Source organism: Octodon degus, unplaced genomic scaffold (assembly GCF_000260255.1).
Source record: "Octodon degus isolate 3935 unplaced genomic scaffold, OctDeg1.0 scaffold00052, whole genome shotgun sequence".
NCBI classification, from domain to species: Eukaryota; Metazoa; Chordata; class Mammalia; order Rodentia; family Octodontidae; genus Octodon; species Octodon degus.
In genome coordinates, this window is record NW_004524628.1 from 5,878,070 (window position 1) to 5,891,623 (window position 13,554).

The following is a 13,554-nucleotide window of genomic DNA, read 5'->3' on the forward strand; positions in this document are numbered from 1 at the left end:
TGCTTCTTTACTTCAGATGCTATGAGTTCTGAGAATTCTTTTTTTAATTCCAGAAAAGAATTGCGCTCTGAGTTCCTCTATATCTTTTTACTGTTGCGTATTTACTATCGATGCTATTAATTCATGCATTTGAACTGAGCTTGTGTCCTCAGCACTTGTTCTGGCTGGGCATTGGGTTTCTTTCTTATGTTTCTGCATTTGATTGTTTAGTGCAGATGTTATTAATTCAGGGATTTCTTTATTTCCAATCTGAGTTCCTCTATACCTTTCTGCAGCTGTTTCTTTATTTCAGAAGCTGTTGATTGATTGCTTTCAGCTGTGTGATTCCCAATTTGTTCTGTGTTAGTGTCCTCTGCACTTGTTATTGTTGGGCTTGGGTTCTGAGGTTGCATTTTGTTCCTTCTCATCATTTTGTGTAGCACTGTCTTCTGACCTTTTTTGTAGATCTTCATTGTAGTTACAACCTTAGCAGGTACTAAAGTTCAAGTGCAGATCTACAAAGTTTGGAGTTATCCAGCTGTGCCTGCCTTAGGTTTGGATGCTGTGCTCAGCTCCTTCCTGTTGCTGCCCTTGAGGGTGAACCTGTTGTGCCCCTCTGGCAAGATGTTCTGCTCCTGGACTAGCTGGGTGGTTCTATCCTCTACACTCTCTGCAGGGATTGCAGCTGCGGGGTTACACCCTAGGCCTGTATGCCAGGCTTGAGCTGAGCCTTGAGGGGACAAGGTGGAGTAGCAGGGAGAGGAAGCTCTTCCAACCACTCACCGGACCTGGACTAGGACTGGGTCTGAGGGTTCCAGGAATGCGGCAGAAATTCCTACTTGGCGGGCGGTGTAGGGTAGGTGCTGCGGAGTGTTGGGGTCATCCCAAGGGGATGGAAGAGGGTCTCACCCACACTGCGCCTGGGCTGGGACCAGTTATAGGTCCAGCTGGTGCAGGGTAGCCGGAAGCTCTCCCCTCAATTTGATTTTGTATCTTTGTAAAATAAGTTGTCCAGCTTCTCTGGGGCTATTTTTGGTTTCTCCATTTTGTGTCTGTTTCTATTCTAGTGCAGTATTTTTGTTTATTATAGTTACATATTAGGCCTTGAGCTCTCATAAAATGACTTTACATTTTAATCTTTTTTCATTATAAAACTGTTTTGGCCATGTTTAGTGCTTTTGCCCCCTTTTCTGTACTTAGCTATGTCTTAAAACTCTGGAGGGATTTTTATTAAAATTGCATTCCATATGTTATGTTTTGCATTGTCATCTTTTTTGTGTTAGGTCTTTTAGTCAATAAACATGGAATATCCATGTTTATTTAGATCTCTTTGGATTTCTTTCATCAACATTCTGTGATAGAGACCTTTTAAGTCCTGTAGATGTTTTTGTTTGATTTAAATATTTTATTATCTTAGGATTGAATGTAAATTATATTTTCTTAGTTTTTTTAAAGTTTAATTTTTAGAATTACAGAATATATTATTATATGGAGCATCCATATATTCCACATCCACTTCCCTCTATTAATATGGTTAATGTAGTTTCTTACACTTGTTATAACTAAAGAACTGCTGTATCATTAACTGAAATGCATGCATTTTACAGATTTGTTTTCTAAAAAAATCATTTATTTATTTTGTACAGGGTCTTATAACACAGCTCGGACTCATAGCGATCCTCCTGTCTCAGCCTCCCCAGTCTTGGGATTACAGGAGTGCACCACTACACCCAGGGTTCCAGGATTGAGTCCAGGTCCTGGCACTTGCCAGGCAGGCACTTAGACTGTGGAGCTATATCCTCAGCCCACATTTTACAGATTTAATTTTCCTACTGTCCTGATTTCTGTTTTTGTTTCAGGGTCCCAAATAGAGTTTCACATTATATTTAGTAGTCATCTCTGTGGATTCCTGTTCGTTTTGGTAGCTTGTCAGATTTCATCATTTCACTGATTTTTTTTATTTTATTGAGAAATAAATATGAATGAGACAGTTTTAAAGCTGATTAATAGGACAGTTTTGATAGTCAATACATTGTACATTGTTATCTTCTTAGTGGTTATCCATAGAACAAGAAGGAGACAGGATATCCTGTCCAAACACTATTAGTACACCTCTTTCTTCCCATTGAATTAAACGAAAGTAGCTGTATATCCTATTTTGTGTATATATATATAAATACAAAATGTTCTTTCCTTTGTATCCCTTTTTTTTGTTTAGTCCTGTCAGAGGTGAATATTCTATTGGCACCTAAATACTGTAGGTGTGTGAATTCAGCTAAACAATCCAACTCTGTCTATCAGTCTATAATATTAATGGGTTATCTTTAGAAGTTATTGACTTGAGCCTTTTACAGCTCATATTAATATGGTTTTACTTTATATACCTAGTTTTTATACTTTTCTGCTGGATGGTTAAGACCAAGATAAAGCAAGACCTATATAGCAAGAAATGTAACTTTTATATCTGATAAGGTCAGTCAAGTACCCTCAGGATTTATCCTGTAGCCCTGTACCGTACTTTGTAGATCCTGTGTTAGTGTCAGCCATGAGGATGAGTCAGGGCCATTGCTTGACCAATTTGCTCTTTGTGAAAGCCTGAGAGAATGTTTTTTCTCTCCATGAAATAAGTTGCTGTTATTTATTTTATTTTGTTTTTTGGCAGAACCGGGGATTGAACTCAGGCCCTTCTGCTTGCCAGGGAAGCGCTTATTTCACTGAGTCATCTCTCCAGTCTCATCATTTCACTGATGTTAATGTTCATCTTTTAGCTGAAATGGTGCTGGTCAGGATTCTACATTTTAATGTTAACCTTTTTCCTTTATCTTTCTATATTGTACTCTTTTGGAGGAGGACTCTGCACAATGTATTTAGCCTTTGCACAGATTTGTTTCTTCATCGTATATTCATTTAGCAGTATAAACTTTTGGGTATTTTATAGTTTGATTTATGATTTAATATTGCTACTTAACAGTTTATTGGTCTCCAATGGCCATTGTAAACTGATTGAAATGTCCCTTTGTAGTATACCCCAAAATTGTATGTGTTTTGAACTTTCCTTGGTTTTGTTACTTTTTTCCTGATATTTTACAATTTTCAGGCATACTTACCTTGCCTATGTCCTGCCCTAGCCTAGGAGCATTTGTTTGCATTCTCACCAGCTGTTGCTACTGTGAGCCATCCCCAGTGAGTGTCCCAGTTACTCTTCTTTCATTTTTTAGATAAATAGCTGACACTCAAGATGAAAGAAGGAAAAGTTTATGTAGCTCACAGTTACTGGAGGTAACCAAGGCAGAGCAGCACATGGCAGAGAGCAACCTTGGTACATGGCAGAAAGCACCCTTTCATGGTGGCAGCAAAGAGGAAGGGTGCATAAAGAGTGGCAGCAAGCTAGCCTCTCTCCCCTCCTTACATTGTAATACAAATTACCTGCTCCAGGGCAAGTGCAGCATCCACACCCACAACACTCAATCACAAACCCAAGAAGCCATCTCATGACTGCATGAGGCTTTGGGGAGACAACTAAACACAAACAGTAAAGGTGTGTAATGAATACTATCTTTTTTAATTTGTACTTTCTTAATTCTTTTGTTCACCTTTTTCTTTTCTTTTTTTTTTAATGTGTGTGTGTGTGTGTGTGTCCAGCTCAGCCCCAGGGGGCGGGGCTGGCTGGCATGTGGTGCTGAGGGATTGAACCGCAGTCCCAGTGCTTTGCTAAGCTTGTTTTAAATAGGTGCTTTAGACCACTGAGCCATCTCACCAGCCCCGTGTTCACCTTTTTCTTTTGCTGTTTGTTTTCTTTTTGTCAAAGTAACTTTAGATCTTTTGTCTGCATTTTAATCTTTTTCTTTCTTGTGTTTGAAGAGTCCTTTATATATTTTGGATACAAATCTTGTAGCATAGTATTTTTTCCAGTGCAGTTTGTGTTTGTTTTCTTATCAGTGTTGTCAGAGTAGAATTTTTAAAATTTTAATGGTCTGTTTTGCTTTCCACCTTCATGGGTTACACTTTTTTTTTTTTTTTCTGAAACCTCATTGCCAAACTCAAAGTCAGCCCCAGCCCATTGCATTGGACCAGTACGGTATAGTGGAAGGAATGTCCTTCATGATTTGCACTTCTTCCTTTGTTACAGGTCAACTATGTGGATCTGTTTCTCAGTTGTCTGTTGTCTTTTTTCTTTTTGTGGGGGGGGTCTTTTTGAGACAGGGTCTTACTGTGAAGTTCTGGCTGGTAATTGAGCTTACTTTGTAGCCCAGGCTGGTCTGGAACTTGCAGCGCTTCTCTTGCCTCAGCCTTCTGAGTGCTGAGATGATAGGGGTGTGCCATCACACCCGCCTGGCTGTTGTCTTTTCCACTGATGGGCCTGTGTTTTCTCATGCTAGTACTCCAACCTTGTTATTTATTGCTGTAGACTTGGCTTTTTTGTTTTTCAATGAAAACTGGGAAGTTCAGTACCCATTGAAAGAGCACTTGGGAAACCATTTGAGTTCAAAGACTGTCATTATAATTGGTAGGTTTTGTAGTTTTTGAGAGGTTTTTTAGCAGTGGAATAGAGGTAGGAAAGATAAAAGAAGCCTTTATTAACTCTAAAGACATGCAGGATCCAAGGCAAATGGGAAAACCCTCTGACCTGAGACCAAGCTGAGGCTTTTATGCACATCTGCTGGGGGTGGAGTCAGAGGGTCCATTTCAGTTACACGGAAGGAGCTGAGTGGGGTCTCGCCTGCGTGCGTGCGTGTGTGTGTGTGTGCGTGTGTGCACGCGCATGTGTGTGAGTGAGAGAGAGTGAGAGGAAACTGTATCCAGGCCTGAAGTATTGAAGGAGGAGGAAATGGTTCTTGGGAAGATGAGCTGTTATTTTAAGGGCTTTAGCCATATTAGATGACCACCAGGACTTTATACTGGGGCCAGAACCTATTAGTTTTTGTCTGTAGTTTTTAAACAAATAATTTGGTAACAAGCTAACTTGACGTTTTCTGGGAAGACAGCACAGTCAAATGTGGCTTGGCTTCCTTGCATGCTGCTTTCTAATTTTGTGGTCCTCATTCATTCATCCATCCATCCATCCATCCATTCATTCATTTGTGGTACTGGGCATTGAACCTGTTGCATTCAAATTGAGCTGCATCCCTAGCTCTTTTTTATTCTTAGATAATTTCTTACTGAATCTCTTTAAGATGTTCAGGCTGGGTATGAACTTGCTGTCTTCCTGCCTCAGCCTTTGTCTTAGTTACTTTTATCTCTTGTTGTTGGGACAAAATATCTGATGTCCAAAATTAAGGAAGGAAAGGTTTGTTTAGCTCACAGTTTGTGGAAGTTTCAGTCCATACTCAGGTGGCCCATGGCAAAGGGCAACAGTTTATGACTTGGGAAAACAGCAAAAGCAACAAGAGCAAAAGGGAGTAGTAGGAAAGATCAAGCCTCTTTCCCTTCATTATATTGCATGCAGGCTACCTGCCCCAGGGTGGGTGTAGCATGCACACCTATATCCCAGCATTGGACTGTGAGTCAATCAAAAACTCTAGAAGCCCATCCCATGGCTGCATGAGCGTTTCGGGGGACATCCAGATACCCCAATAGCCGTTCAGAGTGATGGGATTACAGATATGTACCACATGCCCAGTTTATCACTTAGAAGCTTAATGTCATAGAATTGGTATGAGTATTAATTTTTTTGGTATGAGTATTAATTGATGATGTACCCTGTGCCTAGCAGTTTGTTAGTACAGTGCCTGATATGATAAACACTAAAAATCTGTTTTATCTTTTTATTTGCTAGAAGAAACTTTTCAGAGTTAATAGTATACAAAATTAATCCTCTATTCTGTTACTCTAGAGGTACTCCTGAATGAGTGCTGTGGAAATACACAAGATTTTATGACTGTTTGGTGAGGCAAATAGAAAACCCTTCCTTTCACACAGTTATCAGAACAGTAGGAATGACAGAGATTCCTTCCATGATGCTCCTGGGAGATGCTGAGCTGGCTTTAGTTTCCTGTTACTGGATGTGACCTGAGAGTCCTCCTTGATTCTTCTGTCTGCATATAGTGCCTCTGGTCTTTAATGGTTGCTGATCCGACATGGTATTTGTTCAGCTCAGGTCTTAATCTTGCTTGTTGCTGGTCCAATTTAGTGCTCATTGTTTCTCATCACAGCCATTATAGAACAGTGGTGGTGAACCCAGGGCCTGCATGCCACACACAGTAGACTGTTTGTATTATTGAAAGCTCTGAAAGATTCACTGTCACTGCAATTAGCTCCCTACCTGGTCTCCCTGTTCCCTGACTTGTCAAGATTCAACCCTGCCACTTAACACCATTGATTGTGGGTGGATTAAGACTTTGGACAAATCCCATATCTGTTAGTGTAATCCTGGGCAAATACATATGTGTGCTTTGCTTACTTTGCATTAAAAACAACAGCAACAAAAGAATATCTATTCAAAAATGGCCCATATGGGCTGGGTAGATAGTTCAGTGGTCTAAGCACCTATCTGACATGTGCAAGGGACCCGGGTTTGAGCCCTGGTACCACATGCCATGCTGGCCTGAGAATCTTGGGTGCACTGTGCTGGCCACTGAAACCAGGCATGGTGACACACACCTGTAATCCCAGCATTGGGAAGACTGAGACAGGAGGATCACTATGAGTCCAAGCTGCATAGCCAGGCCTGGAACAAATAAATAAGTAAATAAATGATTAAAAAAATTAAAAATGGCCTGCAGTCACTTGTAAATACTGCTAAAAACACTGCCAAACTCCTGGTTTTTATTGCTAGCTTCTCTATTTCTTGAGTGGAGCTAGGAAAGTCATTATGCATGGAACCTTCTCCAGCAGCTCTGATCTCCTTTTTGCCCCCCTATGGGGTGGAGCTCTGGGCAGTCCTCAAAGTACCCTGTTGCCTTTCCATGCTTAATGTACCCGATTTTCATGTCCTGCTTTCCAGGCTGTCTTCTTTTTCCCTTGGTACTTGACTTCCAGTGCTTCTCAGCCTGCTGGGAAGCTCTGCTGTTCCCATCCTGGATTTGGTACAGTTTTATGTGGCTAGCAGTGCAGCAGTTCAGCATCACATCCACTGTCAAAGTTTAGGATGATAGGAAGCATATCTCAGTTCTAACCAACTATTTGCAAAAACATGAAACTTCACAGTACTTAATATGTTCAATTCCTATTTTTCTGGTTTCTGTCTTCCCTTACTAAGTTATTTGAAGATAAATCTTATATCCTCTTATATAACCTTTGTATTATATAGTTAGAAAGCAAATATTTTTCTTAGAAATTCTTTATCAAAATAACATAACTTTTTATGAGGTACCCATCTGTTGTGAGTTCTTTGTTTTTTGGTTTTTTTTTTTTAATTGTGTCATTCAGTTGAATTTAACTACTTTTTCTATTTGTTCATTTTAGACTGGCCATCTTGATTTTTCTAAGATTTTAGCTGAAACTTAGTTTAGTTGTACTGAACAATATGAGTAGATGAGATCCTTATGTGGTGGAACCCCTAAAGAAAATGAGGAAAGTTGTGAGCAGGTTTCTTTCTGGCTACTTAATAGTTTTATGTGTTTTGTTTAGTGAGCCACCATGCATTTCATATAGGTGTAGATGTGTAGCTGTATATTTCTGAAGGTGGTCTTTGTGTATTTTAGTTTTCCCACTGATAGAAGGAGGTAATAGAATGGTGGTCTTTAAAGTTCTGTCCAACCTCATGTGTTCTGCTATTCCAAGTCAAAATGCACAGAGTTCCAGTTATATTATTGATAGTTAAGGAAGAAGACTTGTTTTATCATTTATTTATGCACATGTCACCACGCCCAGTCTTAATCACCATCTCAGTGCACATGGCAGGCCAGGGATTGAACCCCAGCCACTGCACTAAACCCTGAGTAGGTGCTTTAGTCTGCTGAGCTATCTGGTCAGCTGAATGTCAACTTTTTTTTTTTTTTTTTTTTTTTACGTCCCTACTTGCTGATTTGTTTTTTGTTTTTTTTTTGTATGTGTGTTTTTTGTACCGGGATTGAATTTAGGATCTTGTGTTTGTCAGGCAGGTGCTTAAGCCATTGAGCTGTCTCCCTGGTCCCATATTTTATTTTTGTAAGTTTTCACTGCTTTACAAATAATTCCATGTAGTATATAAAATGACTGTGGTTTTATCTTCTCAAGTAACTAGATTTTTTCTGGGCTTCTTCATTATAGTTGTGTGATTTGAGTATGACCCAGAAACTGTGGAAGCAGCTGCAAGGAGGCTGATAAGTAGAGAGTCACATTGCTGTGGAGGACCCTGCCAATGGCAGTGTGCTGGCAGTAGGTGCAAAAGATTACAAAGATCAGAGTTTCTGGGGCCCAGGAGATAGCTCAGTAGAATAAGCACTTGCCTGAGTTCAGTCCCCGGTTCTGACAGGGAAAAAAAAAAAAAAAGATTTCTGTGCAAGTGAATGTGCTAAATTATGCACTCCTGAGTAATATTTACGTCTTCTTTTTTCATTTAAGTGCCAAGGATGATCTTGATCTTGATGCCTTGGCTGCAGAAATAGAAGGAGCTGGTGCTGCCAAAGAACAGGAACCTCAAAAGACAAAAGGGAAAAAGAAAAAGGAGAAAAAGAAGCAGGACTTTGAGTGAGTATATTTTAAATATATTTGATTTTTATTGATTTAGGTACTGGATTCCTTTAATAAACTATTCCAATGCTTCGAAATTTGTTTTTTTTTTTTTCTTTTTTAGTGAAGATGATATTCTGAAAGAACTGGAAGAATTGTCTTTAGAAGCTCAAGGCATCAAAGCAGACAGAGAAACCATTGCGGTAAAGGTGAAAGATTGTTATTCCTTCAGGGTTCCTGCCTATTCATGCTTCCTAGTGCTGGTTTTGGGAGCTACGTTTGGAAACAGTTGTGGATACGTTAGTTAAAAGTTTCTGTAAAATCTGATGCATAAAGGAGGAAACAATTTTAAGGAAAGAAATAGTGCAGTTTTAACACCTTTCACAGATATAAACATGTTTTATGTGGGATTCTAAAGGTATTTAATAGTATGTTGCCTGTTCATAAAACCTGGTACAGTTGGTGATATGGTAGCACCTCATATGTCCACCTTCAACTTTTCTGTGTTTCTTCATCCTTTGAGTTTAGATCAGCCTCAGAGTAATGTAAGTGATAGCTATTTTTCTTCTTTCAGTTCCCCTCTTTCATTTTGTATGCCATTTGAAGTCAGTGTTTCAGAGCATCTGGAATTTGAAATGTGTAGTGAGATGTGAGAGTCCTGACATAGCTTCCAGACCGTGGTTGAATTTTGTGTTCTTGTGAAAAGACCTTATTTTTAATTTTATTTAGTATCTATTTATTTTAAATGTGTACTTAGCAAATCTCATGACTCGGGGGGGGTCTTAGTTACTTTTATGAATTGAAAATAATTCTGTTCATATTTCTAACAGTGGACATTTTTTAGCCAACAGAAAATAATGAAGAAGATTCCACTTCAAAACAAGATAAAAAAAAGAAAGGACAGAAGGGTAAAAAACAAAGTTTTGATGATAATGATAGTGAAGAATCTGATGATAAAGATTCAAAGTCAAAAAAGACTACAAAATCCAAAGTGGAAATACATTCTGGGAGTGATGATGATGATGATTTTAATAAACTGTCTAAAAAAGCTAAAGGGAAAGCTCAGAAGTCTAATAAAAAGTGGGACGGCTCAGAGGAGGACGACGAGCACAGTAAAAGAACCAAAGAGCTTTCCAGAGCGAACTCTTCAGGGGAAAGTGGTGATGAGGCTGATGGTGAATTTTTGCAGTCTAGAAAAGGACAGAAAAAAAATCAAAAAAATAAACCAGGTCCTAATGTTGATGGCGGTAATGAAGATGATGACTCTTCCTTTAAAATTAAGACAGTGGCCCAAAAGAAGGCAGAAAAGAAAGAGCGTGAGAGGAAGAAGCGAGATGAAGAGAAAGCAAAACTACGGAAATTGAAAGAAAAAGAAGAATTAGAAACAAGTAAAAAGGATCAGGGTAAACAAAAAGAACCTCAAAAGAAACTTGAAGAGGAAGCGGTCAGATCGAAAGTGAGTGCCGATGCAGGAGCTGCCCCAGCCTCTGCAGAGAAAGAGACATTCGTAGCTGCAGAAGGTGGGTGACATGGGCATAGGGAAAAGCTCAAAGGCTCTTTTTTTTTTTAATGTATTTGGTAAGGGGTCTGCAGGGTCTACAGTCTCACTATGTAGATCGGATTCATAGTGATTCTCCTGTTTTCAGCCTCCCAAGAGCTGGGATTACAGGCGTGCTCCACCACGCTTAGTCTCAAGCAGTCTCTGTGTGCCCCAAGGGTAGGGCTGGGGATCAAACCCTGGACACTGTGCTCATAGTTCTTGATTCTTTTTTTTTTTTTTTTTTTTAATTTTATTAATTTATTTGTGTGTGTGTGTGTGTGTGTGTGTGGCCAGCTCAGCCCACCAGGGGGCGGGGCTGGCTGGCATGTGGTGCTGGAGGATTGAACCGCGGTCCATGTGTGTTGCTAAACTTGTTCTAAGTAGGTGCTTTAGACCACTGAGCCATCTCATCAGCCCTAAAGTTTTTGATTCTTTCCTTTTTTTTCTTTTTTTTTCTTTTTTTTTAAATCAGAGTCTACCCTTTTTAATTTAATTTTTTTACTTGAAGTTTGTCAGCCAGACAGGGTTTCTGAGGATAGGGTTAATATGCCTCTGTTCATTGTCTGTTGCAGCGACCGCCGTTTCCCTGACAGCAGATGTTTGTCCACTCCAGGAACCTCTGCTGTGCCAAGCAGCCTCTGATTCTTACGGTCTTCAGTTGTGATCCTCAAGCCCTAGAGTCATTTTGTTATTTGTCCTTGCTTAGAAAATAGTTTAATTGTAGGAGCCTTTATTATTATTATTTTTAATAGGAGCCTTTTAAAAACTACATCTAGGGGCCAGGGAGATAGCTCAGTAGGATAAGTGCTTGCCTGGCAAGTGCAAGGGCCTGAGTTCAATCCTCAATTCCACCAAAAAAACCCCAAAAAACTACATCTAAAGAGCCGATGAAGTGCTAGTGTATGTATGAGGGAGGCTGAAACAAGATTGCTCTGAGCCTAGGAATTCAAGGCCAGCCTGGACAACACAGTCAGACCTCATTTCTTTCTTTCTTTTTTTTTTTAAAAAAAAGATTGTGAGATAGCTCAGGAGACTAAGCACCTCCTTAGGCAACCACAGGGAACAGGGTTTGATCCTGAGTACCATATGCCATGTCGGCCCTGTCCCCAGGCACAGTGGCACACACCTGTAAACACACCTGTAATCCCAGTACTGGGGAGGCTGAAAACAGGAGGATCACTACCAGTCTGAGCTGCATAATAAGATCCTGTACCAAATACATTAAAAAAAAAAAAATCAGACAGGCTTAGTAGTGTATGCATACCTGTAATCTTACCACACTGTGTGGCCACGACAGGAGGATGGCAAGTTCAAGCCCAGCCTGGGCAATTTAACAAGCCCCATCTCAAGAAGGCTAGGTGAAGTTCCTGGGATTTGATCCCTAGTGCCATCCTCTCCTCACCAGAAAAAGTGATTTCCACTCTGGATGTTTACATGCACAGTATACAGTTATCCTTCAAATGGTTTCTGTGTACACTACGTGTTTTACAGAGTTTCATTGCCAGAATTATTTTTTGCTGTTAATAGACTTTTTAAGCTGGATGCTGGGGTGCAGGCCTTTGATCCCAGCTGCTTGGGAGGCAGGAGTGTCATGAGCTTGAGGCCAGCCTGGATGACATGGTGAGACCCTGCCTCAAAAAAAAGGGAAACAATGTTAAGTTGCCAAAGAAAAATTTTATTTTTCCTTCAGATAATATTTTTAAATTCTTGTCCTTTAAAACTCAAGTCAAGGGCGGGGGAGATAGCTCAGTGGACTTGCGCTTCCCTGGCAAGCGCAAGGGCCTGAGTTTAATCCCCAGTTCTGCAAAATAAATAAATAAATAAATAAATAAATGTATGTATGTTTTGAGAGTTAAAACTCAATTCAATCTGTGAAATAGAAAAGTAAGAATATACCAAAATCAGTTAACATCTTTCAAGTAATAATGAACCATGTTCTTTTACTAGAATCAGCTAAGAAAAAAATACATATTCTAATTAATCTCCTCCTCTTAGAATTGAAATGTACAGAGATGCAACAATTTGCATGGAAAGCCTATGCTCTTAAAACTTAGAATAATTTTTCTGGACTGGAAAACTTGTACTGGAAGTGATGATATAGTTGTTTAACCACTAAAAATTTTATTTGGGCATCTGCAGAGAAACACCATGAAAGAAGTTTGAGAAGTTAATTCTTTAGAGTTCTTTAAGGCTCATTCATTTTCTTCTCTTTTTTTTTAATTGTCTTTTTGTATGTCTGTCTCTCATTTCTATCTCTATCTCTATCTCTGCTTTTGTTTGTGGTAGTGGATACTAAATGCAGAACTTCATACATGCTAAGCAAACACTATGCCATGGAGCCACATCCCTAGTCCCCCTCCCCCTTTAAATGTAGTTGGTACTGGGTCACACTATGTAGTGATCCTCCTGTTTTCAGCCTCCCCAGCGCCCCAGCCCTTTTAAATATTATTTTGAGGCAAGGTCTCACTAAGTTTCCCAAGCTGGTTTCAAGCCTGCTGTTCTGTTGCCTCAGCCTCTGTGGTAACGGGGATTGCAGTGAGGGACCACCGTATGTACTACTCTTATGTATTTTATTCTTCTGATAGCCCCTCACAGTAGACATTACATTATTCTCAAGTGAAACTGGTTACAGAACTTAAATGAAAATTAGTTCATTCTGTTCTTTAGCCTTTCAAATGAACGTTTGCAAGCCACACTGTGCTGGTACTGAGGATTAAGAGATACTGAGGTAAAGTCTTGCCATCTTGCTTCTGACTACTTGTATTCACCAGTCCACCTCAGCTGCACACCAGCAATGTAGCTGCTCAGTAGGCAACTGTGTGCTATACTGTGGTCTTCTAGGTGCTCAGGACGCTTCAGTAAGATTCATATAAAGTAAGGTTAATACACCAATTAATCATACTTCAGTGCACACAGGTCTGGCCCACTGTCGCCACCAACTTTGGTCCTTTAGTTTTGCCATAAGAAAAAAACGTTCATTATTTTGCCTTTATTTGCTAGATGACAATGAAGGAGATAAAAAGAAGAAAGATAAGAAGAAAAAGAAAACAGAAAAGGAAGAGAAAGAGAAAGAAAAGAAAAAAGGACCTAGCAAAGCGACTGTTAAAGCTATGCAAGAAGCTCTGGCTAAGCTTAAAGAAGAAGAGGAAAGACAGAAGAGAGAAGAGGAAGAACGTATAAAACGACTTGAAGAGTTAGAAGCCAAGCGGAAAGAAGAGGTATGTTTTTCATGAGATTGATAATGTTGATATTTTGCTTAGTTTAGAATTCTTTTCTTTGGGGCTGGTGAGATGGCTCAGTGGTCTAAAGCACCTACTTAGAACAAGCTAAGCTAGGCTAAGCAAAAGCACAGCAACCACGGTTCAATCCCCAGCACCACATGCCAGCCAGCCCCGCCCCCTGGTGGGCTGAACTGGCCACACACACACACACACAATAAATAA

At 39.8% G+C, this 13,554-nt stretch overlaps 1 protein-coding gene across 1 annotated transcript in view; it reads left to right on the forward strand.

Moving 5' to 3' along the window:
• Positions 1-13,554, forward strand: part of Eif5b (eukaryotic translation initiation factor 5B) — a 97,496-nt gene that overhangs the window by 46,347 nt on the left and 37,595 nt on the right. Inside the window, exons 2-5 of the mRNA XM_023717408.1 lie at positions 8,464-8,589; positions 8,696-8,780; positions 9,416-10,091; positions 13,112-13,329. Coding sequence (XP_023573176.1) covers positions 8,464-8,589; positions 8,696-8,780; positions 9,416-10,091; positions 13,112-13,329 — 1,105 coding nt within the window. The remainder of the gene's footprint in view (positions 1-8,463; positions 8,590-8,695; positions 8,781-9,415; positions 10,092-13,111; positions 13,330-13,554) is intronic.